Genomic DNA, 20,588 nt, shown 5'->3' with positions numbered 1-20,588 from the left:
ATCTGGAGTTTTCTAAGCGAATCTCAACCTTCATCATCAACTAAAACACGCTGAAGAATGTTTGTATAACCCACGGTTTGCACCAAAAGTTTTGAATTCACCCATGTTCCTATACCGATTGAAAACAGCATATGAATATATATTGTGAATCCTGACGATATTTAGAAACCTCCTGTATCAGTTAATTCACGTTTAGTCGCAGGTTCATGATTATGCCATGGCTAGGGTCTCTAAGTTTCCAATTGGGAACTTTGGCCACACGAAAAATTGGCCGAGATCAGTGCTTCTGTTGGATTCGTGAGGTGTTTATTGTGCAATCTGAGTATTCTCTTGCGTTATTTTGATGGTGTTTTGCAGGTTAGAGGTAGAAGATCTATGGCCACGGCGAGAAAACGCGGCTCTGTATCTCCAGAAAGTTTTCACGAAGAAGGAGAAGGAGGAGCAATTCTTGTTTCAGATTTTGGGGGATCCGTATCTTGTATATTACCCTTTACGTGGACGTTATTGCCAACAAACGAAAATTGGATGGGTGGAAAGTGGAGGCGTGTTAAGACGTTCATACATGCACACCTGTGTTCGATCCCCATATGCGACGCTTAGATTTTAATCTTTTGTATGCTTTAAGTTTCTTACAGATCCGGTGCTTCTCTCCATCACTCGCTCATCGTAGGACCTCACATCCACCACCATCAGATTAAGCCAGCATGAGATCAAACGTTCAAGGATTGAAGGCTGCATCATGAACATACAAGAGCCACCACACGAGATCCTGTCCAGGTTTCTTTTATTTTTATATATTATTTATATATTTAGATAATTGTTTAATTATATTTATATATTAATGTGTACATAATTCATTTTAATATAGGATTAGAATATAAAGTTAGGATAATACATTATTATATTTTCTCGATTATTTTGATTACTCGATTATTCGAGTTAATTAATTTAATTAACTTTAAGTGTAAAATCACAAAAAACCCAGGACGGTGATATAAGGTATTAGGGTTCACCCCATCCCATTTGGCCAAAGTACCAAAATATTAGGATTTAAATTTATTATTCGTTTCGACTAAATTTATTGGTCGCAATGATTAATAATCGGTTAATTTAATTAATCAAATCCTATAAGTACTAATATTTATTTTGCTAAATGGTGGTAACCAGATCTATTGGTTATGATGATTAGCATACCTTTTAATATTCGTTATTATTCGTAATCGAATCTATCGGTTATGAGGGGTGACGATAAATTAATGAATTATAATTAAAATACTTCAATTTGCTAAAAGTGATAATCGAATCAATCGATTAAAATTGCCAGCAATTCTTTACTAATCTGTTAACTATGGTGATCGAATCTATTGATCATTGCGGTTAATAGTGCCATATCAAATCAGGGTTGTACGCCCAAAACATCTAAAATACACTAAACCACGATACTACAGGATTTTTATCCTAGGCAACTCAAAGTGCCCTTTTAAATCAAATTCAAAAACTACAATAGGCCATTCAAAAAGCCTTAAACCACTTCATCTCAAATTCAAAGGCGTACAACCCTGCCCGAACTACGTAGACTCTGATCCTCCATAAGGAGGTACGTAGGCACTTGGCAACAAGGCGAGTCCCCCACCCTAAAATCTCAATTTTCCCCTTATTCAATTCTTTAGCATAAACCTTACCTTAATACTCTTAGCCATCAAACCTTTGCCTTAGATTCAAAGCCAATAGGAAAGGGTTGAGGGTGCCTAACACCTTCCCTCGACCTGAATATAGTAACTTACCCTGAATCTCACATCTGCGTAGGGTTTCCTATTCGCCCTTCAGAATAGGTGGCGACTCTCTAAGTTATAATTTTTAGGCAGGTTGCTACACGCCCTAGGCGAGATCTTTTGCAATTATAGCACTACAACACTAAACCTTCAATCTCAAAACAACAACTACAAATACTACAAAAGCTACTACAACGTGATACCCTATACATGTCTCAAAAACAAAAAAATACCAACAACAACATTACTGCTACAGTCATGGAGTGAGTTTTATGTATCGGAAATATTATGAGAGAGTTAAAGAAGTTTGTTTATTTAAGTTTTGAGTTTCCTTATTCGAGCTTCATTACCCCTTTGTTTACTTTGTTCGACTTGGAAGAAGGATTTTTGTTTAGGGTTCAGTGAAAAAGATGAAGAATGGTGTTTCGTTCGTTAGGAGGAGAAGATGAAGAATATGCTTTGATCGCTACGACGCAAAAAAATTATGAGAAATGTAAATGTGTACGAGAATTAACATTTAGGTGTTGGAATAAAATGTTGTTTGGAGTTTATATCTTGGTTAAGGATAAAACTTAGTTCTATTTTAATTAAATAAATGAATGAGAAACATCTGTTCTCGGTTGGCAACAAAATCGAGGGAATATACTATTTATAGTGTAATTAAAAAACTAAATAAAATAAGGGCACCACTTTGGTTTTAATTAAAACACGTAATTGCAGGAGTTGTGAATCAAAGTACCAACCTTAAGCGACATTTCATGTCGATTAAACAAAAAACAGAGAGAACAGATTTAATTTTTAAAAAAAAAAACTCAAAGGTCGTGTGTCAAGCCATGACCACAGTTTTTAATTGGAAGTGAAAGCTGTGTCATGATATTTATTATTTATAGTAATTGTAATGACAATAAACACAATAACTGGTTTATCGCTTCTAGACAGACGATCTAGTTGGGAGAGAGTAGCTCTCCGATTCACTTTATTATTAAGAGTTCTTACAAAGATTACAATTGAGTTATAAGAAAATAGTAATCAATGTTCCCAAGAACATACCCAATTTTATATCCAAGTATTTCCCAATCTTTTCAACTCTCTATATAAGAATCACTCAAGCCCAAGGTATTTAGAAGTGTTTCCCAATTCCCCTTAGATATCTCCAAGGGTTTCTTAAATTCCTCAAACACACTCTAAGAGATTTTTCCATGCTTGTCTTAGCTTACCATTAAGATTCTCAAACCCGCCTATTTATCTTTAGCTTTAAGGCACTGAAGATTGTGATAGTAAGCATGCACAAGATACACATTTATAATTGGTGAGATTCAACAGATCCATAACAAGGGAAAAACATAAGCTATTAATGAATGAATCCACGAACTAAAATAATGAAACCCAATACTCTCGAATGAAAAAAATCGAACTCAAGTTATGACAAACCAAACTCCCCCGTACTCAGATACATTGTCACACCCTCCGTTTGTGGCTCCACCGTCAGCTTCCATCCACGACCTCTTCTTCAATTTTAAGGTTGATTTTGTATTTATTTTAGGCGGATTTAATCCTTGACAATCTTGGAAAACATTTTTCTTGGACTAATGTCTCCTACAACATTGCAGAACCACACTTCAATAACTTACAAGCTTTGTTACAAACATCATATTCATTTATGAGAAATAAAATACTTTGTGAATTTGATTAAGAAATACATATCAAAGACGACGAATACTAGGAATCAAGCATAAGTCATGTTTTCTTCTGGATGTGATTCCAAATGCCTCAGTCATATCCAATTCTTCATTCTTCATATCATAGGGAAGCTTCCAATTAAAGTTGTAAAGTAATTGAGCAAGAGGTAGCTCAACATTAGGTAAGGCAAATGCAAGTCCTGGACACATTCTCCTTCCAGCACCAAATGGTATAAATTCAAAGTCCGTGCCTTTGAATTCAATTGGGCTATTAAGAAACCTCTCAGGTTTAAAACTCTCGGCTTCAACCCAATACTTGTGATCTCTTCCAATAGCCCAAGCATTGATCATAACCCTTGTCTTAGCTGGGATCTCATACCCATCGATTTGGCACCTCTCCCTACTTTCTCTTGGAAGTAACAGTGGTACAATAGGATGCAGTCTTAGTGTTTCTTTGATGACAGACTTTAAGTATATTAGTTCATGTATCTTTGTCTCATCTACATACCCTTTTTTATCAAACACTCTTCTTACTTCAGCTTGTGCTTCTTCCATTACCTTTGGATTCTTTACTATCTCAGACATACACCATGCCGTAAAACTTGAGGATGTTTCAGTACCAGCAGCGAACATGTCCTGCAAGTGGATTAATAATATTAATAACATATGCAAATTTATAATTTAGTTTTTAAATTGTAGAAAGAAAAGAACGGTTAATTGCAAACTAACCAGGATGATAGATTTCATATTGACGTCAGTCACGCGATGTTGTGTGTGTTCATTTTCCTGTTGAATCTTGAGAAGAGCATCAACTATATCTTCATCCTTGCTTACTCCCCTGTAAATGCTTTTGTGATCGTTCACGATATCTTGCATAATTGTGTCAATCTCTCTATGAAGTTTTTCAAATTTTGTCTTTGCCGTAGTCATCCTTTGAAGCAATTTAACAGATGGATACAGATCAGCAATACAAAATCCCCCCATCAAACTTACTATTTCATCAAGTGCTGATTTGAATACTTGTTCGTGTTTATTCCTTTTTCCAAAAGCTGCTCTCGTCACTATCCCGTGCGTCATGTCTGAAATCTTATAAGAAAGATTAACAATTGATCCTTCACTTGAAGCTATTGATTTCACAAGGTCTGCCACCTCCTCTTCTCTTATGAACCTAAATGACTGGACACGCTTTACACTCAAGAGCTCTATAACACATATTTTTCGTAGCTGCCTCCAGTGTTCTCCATATATAGAGAATATAATATCAGTATTATTATAACCAAATATAGTGGACAACATAAGATTTGGCCTATCACAAAAATTGAGATCATGTGTTTTTGTAATTTCTTTGGCCATTTCTGGTGAACTAACTATTATGTATGGTACCTCACCAAGTTTTAGGTACATCAAAGGACCATACTTTTGTGCCAAAGTTTTGAAGGAATGATGAGGCAATGGGCTGCTAATAATTTGATGTATGTTCCCTATAAAGGGAAGTGTCCATGGTCCTGGTGGTAAATTGGGGTTAGAATTTTTAGAAGTAGTCCATCTCTTAACTATTTTGAATAGTACCAAGAGGAAGATAAACGATGACAGTATGGTAAAGTTAGAGAAGTTGTTGTGAAGCTCCATGATTGTAGAGCAAGGGAAGAAGAATGCTTAGATGAAGTTATCTAAAGAAAAGACTCACATTAAATAGTCCTTGTATTTTCAAGTCACTGGATTCCTGGAAAGTTGTACAATAAACAAAATAATATAAAATGAATATAATATTATATAAAGATACCCATGTCTGTTGCACTAACTAACCAGGAGAACTTTTTTTATTTTTTGATTGCACCTACCATGCTCAATTTGTCTCTTTTTGATTTCCAATTAATAAGAGTCGACGTGAGGTTTGTCGTTTAGACAATTCTTATGATCTTAGGTCTATTATAAGACTACTCACACATAGTAACAATAAACGCGTGTACAAATATTTATAAAGAGATAAGCATTGAATACATAAAACCAAATTATAACCATAAAGAATTAGCAAAAGTCAACCTGAATTATAAAATGAAATTAAAGCAATGTTATACTCCAATGGAGACTTTTGCAAGAATGTAAACAAGGGAAAAATAAATTATGCAGAAGAATTCTAAGAGAGATTATTATGAGGTTACAATGTATTATATAAGCTTAAATTCTATGATGATAGAAATAATCTGCGTTATGCTCTAATTTATGCCGAACAACCAAAAAATGAAACAGTTGAAAACGTAATCGCATGAACCATTGGGGGCCATTACGGCGAGACCGTAACACTCTCAGCTTTGCATGTCCAAAAGAATTGGAAAATTTTAAATTCTAGTTTTGGGACCATTATGGCCAGGCCGTAACGCCTCCTGGATGATGCTAGTTCCTCCGCTTTCTTGTTTTGGATTCATTTTTCTTAACATGTCTTTATGTCTTAGCTTCTTTGTACTTGATTATGGCTTTAAAACCTTCAATTCTCTTCAAAAATCTTAATCAAAATGAAAACAAGAAAAAGAAGTAAAATAGAAACAAACAGGAACGAAAAATATGCAATATATGATAAATTCAAATGATTAAAAATGATAAAAACAGGGTTATGAAACTCACCCAGCTTGAATTATTATTTGTACTCATGCAATTAGCTCACAAAGGAAATGCACAAAATCAGTTATTGAGTTCAGGCACATGCATATATCGGGACTCAATCAAAATCACAGAGGGCAGCTAACTTATGTCTTAAGAGTTCTTGTTGGGATCATTTAGCTAAAAGGTTCTTCTAGAAAATTTTACTAATTTCCCCCTCAAAGATTAAATTTCCTCCATAGGCTTGACTAGAAAATTTTACTAATTTCTCACCTAAGAGCATTTTCTTAATGTTTTTATACCAAAGTTTTGTCCTTGATGCATCTTCTTGAGCATTTTCACATGGGGACAACTTCTCTACCCATCTCAAAAAGTTGGGTAGTGTCATTCAACCAATTACAAGATTCCATTTAATTTTAATATATTTAATTCTAAAATAGTACAATTGTTTGTTGTTTCCAAGAAGGTAACTTTACCCAACTTTTTGAGTTGGGTAGATAAGAATTCAGCTTTTCACATATATTACTTTTATTTCATTTAGCGACAGAACTAACTTTCAAGAATAATAATTAGGCGAGTGTTATCCTACTTACTCTAATTGATTCCTGTTGTGATTGTATTTCTGTGTGTCGAATATGATCACACATACTGTATATTTATATGCAAAATATGTATACACAATAGGTAATGATATAATTTACACTTATGACTAATTGAATACAAATCAATACTAATTGATTTGTAACCGATTCTCAACACTCCCCCTCAAGCCGGATCGTATATATCGTATGATCCGAGCTTGTTACAAATATAATTCACTCGAGAACCCTTAAGAGACTTGGTAAACATATCAGCCAATTGATCTTCAGATTTGACGAACTCTGTGGTTATTTCTCCTGATAGTACTTTTTCCCTTACATAGTGACAATCTATTTCTATGTGTTTGGTTCGTTCATGGAATACCGGATTGGATGCAATGTGAAGTGCCGCTTGATTGTCGCATATGAGTCTTGTGTCCTGAAGGTCTCCCAACTTAAGTTCAGAGAGTAAATTCTTGAGCCACGCAAGTTCCTTTGATGCTGCTGCCATAGCACGATATTCAGCTTCAGCACTAGATAGTGCAACTGTGTTTTGTTTCTTGCTCCTCCATGAGATCATATTTCCTCCAATAAGAACACAATATCCAGAAGTGGATCTCCTATCCGACGGTGATCCTGCCCAATCTGCGTCGGAATAACACGTGATTTTAGCATCACCCTAATCTTCATATAATAGGCCTCTTCCTGGTGCATTCTTTATATATCTGAGAATCCGAATAATTGCATTCCAATGAGTATCACAAGGAGCATTCAGAAATTGACTCACAATGCTCACTGCAAAAGTAATATCTGGTCTGGTGACGGTAAGATAATTGAGTCTACCCACTAGACGTCGATATCTTCCCGGGTCTTTCAACAGCTCCCCCTGACCCGGAAGTAGCTTGACGTTGGGATCCATAGGAGTATCAATTGGACGACAATCAAGCATACCAGTTTCATTGAGGATGTCTAATGCATACTTACGTTGGTTAATTGCAATGCCTGACGAGGAATGAGCAACTTCAATACCCAAGAAGTATCTGAGTGGACCCAAATCTTTTGTCTGAAAGTTGTTGAAAAGATGCGTTTTGAGCCGTTGGATACCCTCTGTATCATCTCCAGTGATAACAATGTCATCAACATAGACCACAAGAAAGATGCGTTGACCGGTAGAGGAAAGAAGAAAGAAAACCGAGTGATCTGATTCACATCTAGTCATACCAAATTGTATCAAGGCAGAGCTGAAGCGACCAAACCAAGCACGTGGAGACTGTTTCAGCCCATAAAGAGACCGACGAAGCCTACAGACAAGTCTAGAATTGCCGGGAACGGTAAAACCTGGAGGTTGGTCCATATATACTTCCTCCTCCAATTCTCCATGTAAAAAGGCATTTTTAATGTCTAATTGATGAAGCGGCCAATGATTAATAGCAGCCATTGCAAGGAAGAGACGGACTGAACTAATCTTGGCCACTGGAGAAAAAGTGTCACCATAATCAAGATCAAATATCTGTGTATATCCTTTGGCTACCAAACGAGCTTTAAAACGATCGATTTTACCATCTGGTCCAACCTTCACTGTATAAACCCATCGACATCCTACTGTAGTTTTGTCGGAAGGTAAAGTAACAATATTCCAAGTGTTATTTGAATGCAATGCAGCCATTTCTTCCATCATCGCCTGACGCCAATTGGGATCAGTCATAGCTTCACCTGTAGACTTAGGAATAGACACAGAATCCAAAGCAGACACAAAAGACACATAGGAAGTAGAAAGACGGTCATAATTTAAAACACAAACATATTTAGGATTTGGAGTATGAGATCGAATACCTTTTCGTAATGCTATAGGGAGGTCAAGTTCAGGTGACGTAGCTGGAGGAACAGTTGGAGTAGGAGATGGTGCTGGTGGATTAATATCATCTCTAACATCCGATGGACGGGGTGTCCGACGCTGGTAGACCTGCAATGGAGGTTTAATGGGTGTGGGAATGACAGAAGGGACATCTTGAGCATCTAAGTTACAAGTCTCATCGGGTGACACAGAGGCAGAGAAAAATGGGGAACCTTCAAAGAATGTAACATCAAAGGAAACAATGTACCGTTGAAGTTGAGGACAGAAACAACGATATCCTTTTTGTATACGAGAGTAGCCTAGAAAAATACATTTTAGAGATTTGGCAGAGAGTTTGTCTTTACCTGGACTAAGATCATGAACAAAGCATGTGCAACCAAAGACGCGAAGCGGAATGTGATAGAGGTCATGTTGTGGATTCAAGATAGAGTATGGAATTTGATCTTGAAGGACCGATGAAGGCATTCGGTTGATAAGATAACAAGCTGTGAGGATGGCATCACCCCAAAAACGAGAAGGTACATTATGGTGAAGTAAAAGAGTCCGAGCGGTTTCAACTAAATGACGATTCTTCCGTTCGGCAACACCGTTTTGTTGTGGTGTATGAGCACATGATGATTGGTGAATAATTCCCTGTGATGTTAAAAAAGATTGAAACTGGGATGACATATATTCACGAGCATTATCAGTACGTAAAATTTTAATGGAAGTGTTAAATTGATTTTTAATTTCAGCATAAAATTCTTGGAATATTTGGAAAACATCTGAACAATTTTTCATTAGAAATAACCAAGTACATCGTGAGAAATCATCGATGAAAGTTACAAAATAGTAATATCCTAAGGTAGACTTCACACGACTAGGACCCCAAATATCAGAATGAACTAAAGCAAATGGTGATGCAACACTTTTATTTACTCGTTGACAGTAAGTACTACGAGTATGTTTGCCTAATTGACACGACTGACACTCAAAAGATGAAAGCTTAGAAAAACCAGGAACTAAAAGACGCATTTTATTAAGACTAGGGTGACCCAAACGTTGATGTGTAAGGTCTTGAGAAGAAATTGAACATGCCACCGGTAGAGATAGATGATATAATCCTCCAGATTCACTCCCTGCTCCAATCGTCCGTCCTGTACGTCGATCCTGAACATAAACAGAATTATTATTAAAAATGACTGAACAATCAAGAGCATGAGTAAGCTTATGAACAGATATCAGGTTAAAAGGACAACCAGGAATGTAAAGAACAGACTCTAAAGACAGGTTTGGAAGTGGGTGTGCCTGACCGAGGCCTTGAACTTTGATTTTAGAACCATCAGCCACAGTGACAGAAGGCAAATAATCAGAATAAGACAAGTGAGATAAAAGTGATTTATTACCAGTCATATGATCAGAGGCACCAGAGTCAAGGACCCAAGGACCAAGAGAAGATGTAGATACAAAGGCTACAGGATTACCCGACTGAGCAACAGTAACAGATGATGATGGTTGATGGGCTGCTTTGAATTGGAGAAAATCATTGTAATCAGCGGCGGAAATTGTAATGTCTTTAGTGTTGTCCGGTTGAGCAACGGCAGCGACCCGTGGTTGTCGTTGTTGTTCTCTTGCCTTTGTACGACAATCAGCTTCAATGTGACCGTAACGATTGCAATAGTTACAACGAATACCATGACGTTGTCCACCCCTTCCGCCGGTTCGTCCACCACGACCATGATAGTTGGAAGCAAGAGCAGATGATTCAGTGGGAGAAGGAGTGGAGACCGGTCCAAAGGCGTGAGGTGTAGCCAAACGCAATAGTTGTTCACTAACTGCTTCATAGTTTGGAACATTGGATCCTGATAAAATCTGGTTCCGGACAGAATCAAGCTCTGATGGTAGTCCGGCAAGTGCCACGATCATGAAATACTTACTTTGTTGTTCAGCATAAGTTGTTGGATCTTTGGTAAAGGGCATTAGGGTTGTGAAATTTGCCTTTAACGCGTCAAGCTTACTCAGATAGACTTGCATATCCATATTCTCCAATTTCAAAGAGTTAAGTATGGTGATGACGCTGTAAAGATTATGGACATCATTGGAGAACACTTTCTTAGCCTTTTCCCAAACCTCATAGCAAGTGGTAAAGGCTTGGTATTGTGCTTGAAGATTAGTTGCTATGGAAAACCATAACACAGTGCATAGAGAAGCATCTGTTTGTTTCCACTTATCGCGTTTGGCGGCGGTAATATTTTCTGCTTTTGTAGTTAAGTGATCTTCATGTCCTTGACCATGAAACCACATTTTGACAGTACCAGCCCATATATTATAATTGGCTGTTCCGGTGAGTTTCTCACACGGGATAAGTGGAACCTTCGTAAAAGTGGCGGAATCGGTATCTCCCATGATTTTTGGTTGCTTGGATTCAAAAACCGAGAGAAAATCTGGAAAAAGCACAGGAAGGCGATGTCGGCGGCGAAAACGGCGACGACAGAGGCGTGTGAGGGCGCGTTGTAAGGCGGACCGCGGCGGCGATTTGTGATACCTGCCGATTGGAAGGAGACGATGCCGGCAGTATGGTTACTTCGCCGGAAAAGTTTCTCATGCTAGTAACACCAATTCTATCACCTTTGAACAATAAAGTGTTCTTACAATTTATTTATGTATTTGAAGAAGGAGTTTTGAATAAATAAAGTTTTGGCTTTAGCATAAGTGGGGCTTTTCGAATACGTGAAATAGCTCATTCCTAATTTCCTCAACATTCTCACCCATTTCTAGAATCTGAAAAAGCATTTATTTAAATATAACTGATTGAAATGATACTTCTCTGGGAAAGAACGTCGCGTCTTTTTTTTGGTCTGCAGCGGCGAACTCAATTCCTTAGAAGTATGGATTTGCTCTACTTCCTCGCTTCCACCTTACTCCACTTATTTGATGGCTTGTGATGTCGAGGTAGATTTTCCTATGTATAAGCACATGGGTGCCATTGATAGAATTTGGTGTTTGCCTGGACCAATTTTTTTATGGAGCTTCCTTCAGTAATGCCTATATTAATCCATATTTTTTAAATTTTTGTGAGCGGTCTTGAGGGGAATGTTATAAAAAACGTAAATAGTAATTTGTAATAATAGTCTAAGACCAATTAAACAAAGCCTATTAAGTTTATTGTTCTCTCCATTTAAGTAATATTATTTAAGCATTGTAATTACAAATTTACATGCAACAAAAAAAGAACCACTAGTAGTGTGCAAAATCAACAAATTCGACAAAAGCTCTTGCTCCGATAAAACAAATCAAAGAAAGAAACAACAAAAACAAAAGGAAAGGAGAAACAAGCCAAGCAACCAACAATCTTATCAAATATGCAGCCTCATGCAAAACAGACCTCCTAAACATCATATTCATTTATGGAAAATTTAATCCATTGTGTACTTATTTGCTGAAGCAATACATATCAAAGACGGCGAATAATAGGAATCAAGCATAAGTCATGTTTTCTACCTGCTGTAATCCCAAATGACTCAGTCATATCTAGTTCTTCATTCTTCTTATCATTTGGAAGCTTCCAATTAAAGTGGTAAAGTAATTGAGCAAGAGATAGCTCAATACTCGGTAAGGAAAATGCAAGTCCGGGACAGATCCTTCTTCCAGCACCAAATGGTATGAATTCAAAGTCAATGCCTTTGAAATCAATTGGGCTATTAAGAAACCTCTCAGGTTTAAAATTATCAGCTTCAACCCAATACCTTTGATCTCTTCCAATAGCCCAAGCATTAACCATGACTCTTGTATTAGCTGGGATATCATACCCATTTATTTGGCAACTCTCCCTACATTCTCTTGGAAGTAACATAGGTGCAATAGGATGCAACCTTAGTGTTTCTTTGATGACACACTTTAAGTATATCAGTTGATGCAACTCTGTCTCATCTACAAACCCTTTTTTATCAAACACTCTTCTTACTTCAGTTTGTGTTTCTTCCATTACTGTTGGATTCTTTACTATCTCAGACATACACCATGACACAATCCCTGATGTTGTATGAGTACCAGCAGCAAACATGTCCTGCAATTGGATTAGTAGTAACATAAGAAAATTCATAATTTAGTCATTAATTAAATTGTGGAATGAATGGTTAATCGAAAACTCACCAGGATGATTGATTTCATATTTACGTCAGTCACGCGATGTTGTGTGTGCTCATTTTCCTGTTGAATCTTGAGAAGAGCATCAACTATATTTTCATCCTTGCTTACTCCCCTGTGAATGCTTCTGTGATCCTCGAGGATATCTTGCATTATCTTATCAATCTTTGTGTGGAGTTTTTCAAATTTTGTCTTGGCCATACTCATCCATCGAAGCATTTTAATAGATGGATATAAATCAGCAATACAAAATCCCCCCAACAAACTTGCTATTTCATCAATTGCTGACTTGAATGCTTGTTCATTTTTACTCCTCTTCCCAAAAGCTGCCCTCGCCACTATCCCATGCGTCATTTCGGAAATCTTGTGAGAAAGATTAACAATTGATCCTTCACTTGCAGCTATTGATTTAACAAGATCATCCACCTCTTCTTCTCTTATGGACCTAAATGACTGGACACGCTTTACACTCAATAGCTCTATAACGCATATCCTTCGTAGTTGCCTCCAGTGTTCTCCATATATAGAGAATATAATATCAGTATTATCATAACCAAATATAGTGGACAACATAAGATTTGGCCTATCACAAAAGCTGAGGTCTTGTGTTTTCAGAATCTCTTTGGCCATTTCTGGTGAACTAACAATTATGTATGGTACCTCACCAAGTTTTAGGTACATCAAAGGACCATACTTTTGTGCCAAACTTTTGAAGGAATGATGAGGCAATGGGCTGCTAATAATCTGATGTATGTTCCCTATGAAGGGCAGTCTCCATGGTCCTGGTGGTAAATTGGCGTTAGAATACTTAGAAGTACTCCATCTTTTAACTATTTTGAATAGTAGATAGAGAAAGAGAAAAGATGCCATTAAGGTAGAGTTGGAAAAATTGTTGTGAAGCTCCATGGTTGATTGTAGAGCAAGGAAAGAAGAAAGTCTCGATGAATTAATCTAAATAAAAGACTCACATCAAATAGTTGTTGCATTTTGATGACAACGCATTCATGTACAGTTGTTTAATAATACAAAACTAATATAAAATGCATACAATATGAACATAAAAGATAGTCAATGAAATGTAGAATAAAATATAAAGATACCCATTAGTGCTACCACACTCAGTTTGCCGTGTGCCTTTTTTTTATAAATATAAAAGGATTTCATGAGATACACATGACGCGCACATTTTCATTTCTTTCGGTAACGACATAAACTTATCTATCCATCCTACATAATCACATCAAGTTTGGGACCTTGGGCAGTGATAGTCCACGAAATAGTTAATAAATGGGGTATGGACCTATGTAAGACTTATTATTATTTTTTTAATTTCTTATTTTCCAAACATATTAGTTACTTTTCTAACTTTTCTTAAAAGAATAAAAAAAATTCTACTTGAATAATACATTATCATTATATAATAAAGAAAGCAATAAAAAACAAAAAACTTAAGGCGTGTTTTAGTCTCAAAACTTTGAGGGAATATCTTAAAGACTTAAACCACAATATACTTTTGCATGGGCCTCTCGCATAATATTTTTCTTCAAGAATTCGAAGATGCATCTCTGAATGCACTATATTTTGTTTTGTTAGAGATATATTTGAAGATGCATATCCGAATTCGTCAAATTTATAATTTCTTTTTTTAAAAAAGAGTATTTTCGGAGATTATTTTTGAAATATTCTAATATTTGGTGTTGGAATTTTCGGAGATACATTTCCGAAATAACCTAATATTTATTAAAAAAATTAAAATCAAATCGAATCAATTGTATTCATTGTATAATTAACTGTATTAGTCAAGATATATCTTTAAATATATATCCTTTTAATCAAAATATAATAATGATTTATAAATAACAATGATCAACCTATTAAATATTTAAATCAACACATTATTCTCATATAAAATAAATTAAAGATAAAAAGCTAATATAAATTAAAAATTATAATGTTTTTTTAATAGACAATAGAATTAATAAAGGAGTATAAAGGATACTCCGCCCGAAATACAACGCGTAAAGCTTCTACTACTCAAAACAAGAGAGAGGTAGAATATTCCAAACATGAAAATCATTAGAGCCCACTAGTTTATAAAAGGAAATTAGTCACTTCCAAGAATTAAAATGATCTCCGACATACATTCGGTAAAACTAAACGATTCATTCTTTAAAATGATCGCATTACGCCTATTCCAAATGCACCAAGCCGTTGCTAACCAAATGACAGCAATCATATAATTTTTGGCTAAATTCTTCACCTTCTTTGAGGCAAAAATTATAATGCTAATAGGAGGATATTTTTAACATGATAATTTCATCGGTTAACAAACATTACTCTAATATTTTTTATTGATTAAAGGGTTCTTTATTGCACCCTAAATACAAGAGAGTTCAAGTTTATTCCAAACGCACCAAATACATAATGTTATAGTCATTTAAAAAATAATTACTTTTTTAATTTAAAAAAATTGTGACAAATAAATTATAATTTTTTTAATCATTTCAAAAATAATAATTTAATTAATATTTAATCAAAATCAAAATTTTATTTAGTCTCTTTAATATTCTTTAATGTCAAATTAAAAATTAAATAAACAAAATTTACCAATACACATTTCATATCATGAAAAAAATAAATATAGTTTAATTTCATATCATAAATTTACTTTAATATTTAGATTTCAATTATAAATTTAAGTTATTCTTTATTAATAATAATTTACTTTAATTATATTATAACTATATTATAAATAAATATTTTTTTAAAATAAAATCAAAAGAAATTTGAGATATTAGTTAATTTAGATATGCATATTCAAAACCCCTGAAAATGAAATATTGAGATTCTTCAGATAAGTATATCCGAAAACACATGAAACTAAAAATTAAATGCATTTATATAGGGGTGAACTAACAGATCCTCAAACTTTAATAGCATTACTGAAGCAGTGGAAGAGGAGCTGGCCGTGGAAAGAAAGATGCTCTAAGGGCCAATTATCTTAAGGACTATTTCCTTACAAGGTAGAATGAATGCTGCTAGTTTTGTTTTATATAGAGTTCGATATTCCCTTTGTATGAGAAGTATGAGAAGTCGATATTCCAAGAAACTTATGTTCCAACATGTTCTGATTTCTTTTCAAATTGCAGATGCTCTTACAAAACCACTTGGTTCTAAAATATTTAATGATCTGCGCGTCAAACTTAAAGTAGGTTCTTCACCACCCTAAGCTTGAGGAGTAGTATTACAAGTATAATTTTAATAGGATACTTAAAGTAGTTCCTATAATTAGAAAGTTATTAGTTAGAGGTTAGTTAGAACTTAGAAGTGGTCATGGTTGTTAGAATTTGTTTGAATCTATCAACTTCTAACAAATCCTATATATCGCTCCTCTTCCGCTTGTAAAGCTTTTGAGCCTAAAATCAAAATCAATAAGAATGAATCAACAATTTATGTCTACCATTGAACATTAACAAAGGGAGAGATAAATGTTATTTTCTATCTTTATTACAATCGTTTTCCAAATGATTTTGTCAAAAGTAATACAGAATAAAATCAAGGACGACGAGTAGTAGGAATTAGGCACAAATCATGTTTTCTTCTGAGAGTTATTCCAACTGACTCAGTCATATCAAGTTCTTGATTTTTCATTTCATAGGGAAGCTTCCAATCAAAGTGGTAAAGCAAATGAGCAAGAGGTAACTCAACAATAGGTAAGCCAAATGCAATTCCTGGACACATCCTCCTTCCAGCACCAAATGGTATAAATTCAAAGTCTGTGCCTTTTAAATCAATTGTGCTATTAAGAAATCTCTCAGGTTTAAAACTCTCAGCTTCAGCCCAATACTTTGGATCTCTTCCAATAGCCCAAGCATTGACCATCACCCTTGTCTTAGCTGGGATATCATAGCCATTTATTTGGCATTTCTCCCTATTTTCTCTTGGAACTAACAATGGTACAATAGGATGCAACCTCAGTGTTTCTTTGATGACAGACTTTAAGTATATCAACTGGTGCAATTCTGTTTCATCGACAACCCCTTTCTTGTCAAACACTCCTCTTACCTCAGCTTGTGCTTCTTCCATTACCTTTGGATTCTTTATTATCTCAGACATACACCATACCACAACACTTGATGGTGTTTCAGTACCAGCACCAAACATGTCCTGTAAATGGATATTTTTTATTCCTTAAACCAACATAATTCTCTTCCATATAGGTGAATAGTGTAGCGGTATAGTGAAGCAGCTTTAATAAAGATCGATGTTAAAACTTTGTGTTATAGACTAACCTGGATGATTGATTTCATATTGTCGTCAGTCAATAGATGTTGTGGTTGATCATTTTCCTGTTGAATCTTGAGAAGAGTATCAACTATATCTTCATCCTTGCTTACTCCCCTCTGAGTCCTTCTGTGATCGTCGATGATATCTTGCATTACCTTATCAATCTCTATGTGAAGTTTTTCAATTTTTTTCTTCGCCATGCTCATCCTTTGAAGCATTTTAATAGATGGATATAAATCAGCAATACAAAATCCCCCCAACAAACTTGCTATTTCAACAATTGCTGATTTGAATGCCTGTTCGTTTTTACTCCTCTTCCCAAAAGCTGCCCTTGCCACTATCCCGTATGCCATATCAGAAATCTTACGAGAAAGATTAACAATTGATCCTTCACTAGCAGCTATTGATTTAACAAGATCATCCACCTCTTCTTCTCTTATGGACCTAAATGACTGGACACGCTTTACACTCAATAGCTCTATAACGCATATCTTTCGTAGTTGCCTCCAGTGTTCTCCATATACAGAAAATATAATATCAGTATTATTGTAACTAAATATTGTGGACAACATAAGGTTTGGCCTATCACAAAAACTGAGGTCATGTGTTTTCAGAATCTCCTTGGCCATTTCTGATGAACTAGCTATTATGTATGGTACCTTACCAAGTCTTAGGTACATCAAAGGTCCATACTTTTGTGCCAAAATTTTGAAGGAATGATGAGGCAATGGGCTGCTAATAATTTGATGTATGTTCCCTATGAAGGGCAGTGTCCATGGTCCTGGTGGTAAATTGGCGTTAGAATTTTTAGAAGTAGTCCACTTGTTAACTACTTTGAATAGTACAAAGAGGAAGAGAAAGGATGCCGTTAAGGTAAAGTTAGAAAAACTGCTGTGAAGCTCCATGATTGTAAGGGAAGAAAATGCCAATAGATGAAGTTATCGAAACAAAAGAGTCGCATATAATAGTCATGTACAGTAGTTCAATAATACAAAACTAGTATATAAAATGAATATAATGTTAACATTACCTCGCATAATTTGTCCTACCTCGCATAATTTGTCGTTTGCTTTATTTGATAAATATAAAACGATTTTATGAAGATACACGTTACGCGTAAATTTTCATCTCTTTCGGTAACAACATAAACTTATCCATCCCTCTTACATAATCAATGACATTATGTTTGGGACCTTTGGCAGGGACACGCCGCAAAATAGTTTTTAAAAAAGATAAAAAAAGTAATAACCCCTAAGTTGGTTACCAGAATTTTCCCCATATATGTGTACCGTAGTTAAGCCATTTATATTATATTTTAAAAATATATATATTCTATTTCCCATACATATTAACTACCTTTTTCAAATTGGCCTAACCATCCTCATTTATTCAGGTTTTTGTATTTTTTTTAAGTACAGTGGCTGTTTAATATGGGGCTCTGACAAAACTAATCTGGCCACTCCTTCTTTTATAATCACAATATTCAATGGAATGCCGATTTTTTATGTAAACATTGTCAGTCATGGTTAACAGAGAGCACATTTTCCTGCGTTGGAAGACACAAGGGGAAGCAATAATGTCAATGCCATGGGGAAGATGCGTATTGTCATGGATGAACTACATCGTCAAAATCAAAATCTAGAAGACAACGTTCTCAATATTCAAAAACACCAACGAGAGACCAATCCCCATATGAGATGGAAATATTGGATTCCCAAAAGGATTCAAACGTCCCTCTTTTGAAGGTGGAGAAAAACACAAGAAAGGGGGGATTGAATTGTGTTCTTTATCAGATTAAAATTCCCTTTCTTTTTAATTCGTTTCTTTCTTCTTTGTATCTCATCTTCTAGATATGCTTTTTGTGTTGCGGAAGCATGCTTGGAATGGAGTTGCATAAGCAATGAGATGTTCATTTAAACTTCTTATGTGTTACCAGAACTTCTGACTTGCTCAGTACAGTTGTGAGTAAGTTTGCGTGACTTGATCAGAGTTAAATGAATTGAACAGAAGGTAAAGAACACGTTTATTTTTATCCTGGTTCACCTTCTGAATAAGGCTACCTCCACTCCACCTTCCTTAGGTGATTTGCCTCTCAACAGAGGTCTTAATCCACTATAGCCAAACTTAATTACATTTGCACGATCCTCCGTCGTGACTAACAACCTGCACAGGCAACTGCTGTGACTAATTCTGCACAAGCTACCCGCGAGTGACTAACCCCTAAATGACTGAACCGTTCAGTGATCTCCATGAGATATAATGTTCATCAATCTAGTAACCTGTAGAACAACGTGTTGTGATTAACTCCTTGCACAGCTACCTGCTGTGACTAACTGCAATGGACTGTTCAGTGATCTCCACGAGATATAACATCCATTGACTCCTAAACTTCTGACCATCACTTGGTCTCCAAGAGAATTTCCACAATGACCGCAGCCACTGTCTTCTCAAGCTTCTGACCTTAACTTGGTCGCTCAAGGCATCTTCTGGAGATTACATGAGTGCTTCTTATATAAGCAGATTTTCTCCTATTTTAAGTACTTATGTTTATGACTCACTGACTAGAAGTCACTTCTGAAGCCTAAACACTTTTTCAGAAGGTTCCTAAGAAATAAAACACTTCGAGCAACAACTCTATGTGTTTTACAATTTATTACAAGAATAATACATAATCTTGTAGTCTTCTATTCTTGAACTTCTGGATGAGATCTTCTTCTTCTGAAAGCAGATTAAGAGCAGTAGCTCTTGTCTTGGTTGCTTCTTGTCTTCATCTTCTTCTTCGATACTGATCATTAAGCTGATTTCAGCTGATAACACATTGATCAACATCAGTAAACATGAAACACTCTAAGAGAAACAACTCATTGTATTCAGTTTCCTTTGTCTTTTAATATGATCAATTTAAAGTTTGATCAAATACCCATGGATGTCTTCTAATCTCCTATTGGAGAATTCTGCATAACATGCAGGTCTTCCTCTTTATCCATTGAAAGATTCTTCTTGTATGATGTGTATTTCAACATTTGATCATCATACACTTAGTGTATGTTGCCTCTTGATGGAGCAGTTTGATTTAGCTTGTCAGCTTTTATGTTCATGCTCTTCATTTCCTTCTTTCTTTACACGGGCTTATGGATAACAATACTGTGGATTGATTCATCACATTCAGAGTATGCGTTGCCTCTTATGTAACTTCTGATGCATGGTTTCACATTTCTTCACTTAAGCTCTCATGCTCAGCTTCTTTCTACAGATTTTCTCTCAAGGTTTCTCCTTTTCTGCACTCTGTAGTCGCACCATGGATACACACTTTGGATACTCACTTAATGCACTTTTTGGTGTTCCATTGACACACTCTCCGCACACATTTGGTGTGTGTCTTATGTACTCACTTGGTGCTCATATTCGACACACATTCAAGTTTGAAGTTTGATCTATTTATATAGCTTGGTGTGTTACCGTTGGAATCTAGTCGTTGCAATTGTTTGAATATTGCTTTGAATGCCTTCATCTCGATTTGCTCATGAATGATAAGTGTTGCTCTTGGCAGAACCTTATCTTCAACATGATGATTATAATGGATGGCGTGTTTCTTTGGCTAAGCTTGTCTTTCCAACGCGCTGCATGTGACTTGCTTCTTCAATCAACCTTGAGAGTTGTTCCTTTTAAATGTTGTAACTGTTTTGCTTATGAT

General features: G+C 35.6%; 3 protein-coding genes across 3 annotated transcripts; all 3 read right to left on the bottom strand.

Annotated features, from left to right (window-relative positions):
- Window positions 1-2,648: 2,648 nt before the first annotated feature.
- Window positions 2,649-5,215, bottom strand: LOC131615748 (cytochrome P450 71D10-like). Its single transcript, XM_058886903.1, has 2 exons — window positions 4,181-5,215; window positions 2,649-4,087 (listed from the first exon to the last, which is right to left on the bottom strand). Exons 1-2 carry the CDS (start codon window positions 5,078-5,080, stop codon window positions 3,476-3,478), a joined length of 1,512 nt encoding a protein of 503 aa, XP_058742886.1. The 5' UTR covers window positions 5,081-5,215; the 3' UTR covers window positions 2,649-3,475.
- A 6,352-nt stretch (window positions 5,216-11,567) lies between these two features.
- LOC131615747 (cytochrome P450 71D10-like) lies at window positions 11,568-13,571 on the bottom strand. Its single transcript, XM_058886902.1, has 2 exons — window positions 12,614-13,571; window positions 11,568-12,527 (listed from the first exon to the last, which is right to left on the bottom strand). Exons 1-2 carry the CDS (start codon window positions 13,511-13,513, stop codon window positions 11,916-11,918), a joined length of 1,512 nt encoding a protein of 503 aa, XP_058742885.1. The 5' UTR covers window positions 13,514-13,571; the 3' UTR covers window positions 11,568-11,915.
- Window positions 13,572-15,523: 1,952 nt separating this feature from the next.
- On the bottom strand, window positions 15,524-17,870 carry LOC131615745 (cytochrome P450 71D10-like). The gene is made up of 2 exons (XM_058886900.1): window positions 16,900-17,870; window positions 15,524-16,774 (listed from the first exon to the last, which is right to left on the bottom strand). The coding sequence occupies exons 1-2, from the start codon at window positions 17,797-17,799 to the stop codon at window positions 16,163-16,165; spliced, it is 1,512 nt and encodes a 503-aa protein (XP_058742883.1). The 5' UTR covers window positions 17,800-17,870; the 3' UTR covers window positions 15,524-16,162.
- Window positions 17,871-20,588: the final 2,718 nt, after the last annotated feature.

The sequence above is a fragment of the Vicia villosa genome, linkage group LG7, assembly GCF_029867415.1.
Source record: "Vicia villosa cultivar HV-30 ecotype Madison, WI linkage group LG7, Vvil1.0, whole genome shotgun sequence".
NCBI lineage: Eukaryota > Viridiplantae > Streptophyta > Magnoliopsida > Fabales > Fabaceae > Vicia > Vicia villosa.
Note: the sequence above shows the minus strand (reverse complement) of the source record. Positions and strands in the feature narration are given on the sequence as shown.

Excerpts from the sequence above, each read along its gene's own strand:
- LOC131615747 (XM_058886902.1), bottom strand. The coding sequence starts at position 13,513 with ATGGAGCTTCACAACAATTTTTCCAACTCTACCTTAATGGCATCTTTT. Across the intron at positions 12,528-12,613 it reads ATATGAAATCAATCATCCTG|GACATGTTTGCTGCTGGTAC; the intron begins GTGAGTTTTCGA and ends ATCCAATTGCAG.
- LOC131615748 (XM_058886903.1), bottom strand. The coding sequence starts at position 5,080 with ATGGAGCTTCACAACAACTTCTCTAACTTTACCATACTGTCATCGTTT. Across the intron at positions 4,088-4,180 it reads ATATGAAATCTATCATCCTG|GACATGTTCGCTGCTGGTAC; the intron begins GTTAGTTTGCAA and ends ATCCACTTGCAG.
- LOC131615745 (XM_058886900.1), bottom strand. The coding sequence starts at position 17,799 with ATGGAGCTTCACAGCAGTTTTTCTAACTTTACCTTAACGGCATCCTTT. Across the intron at positions 16,775-16,899 it reads ATATGAAATCAATCATCCAG|GACATGTTTGGTGCTGGTAC; the intron begins GTTAGTCTATAA and ends ATCCATTTACAG.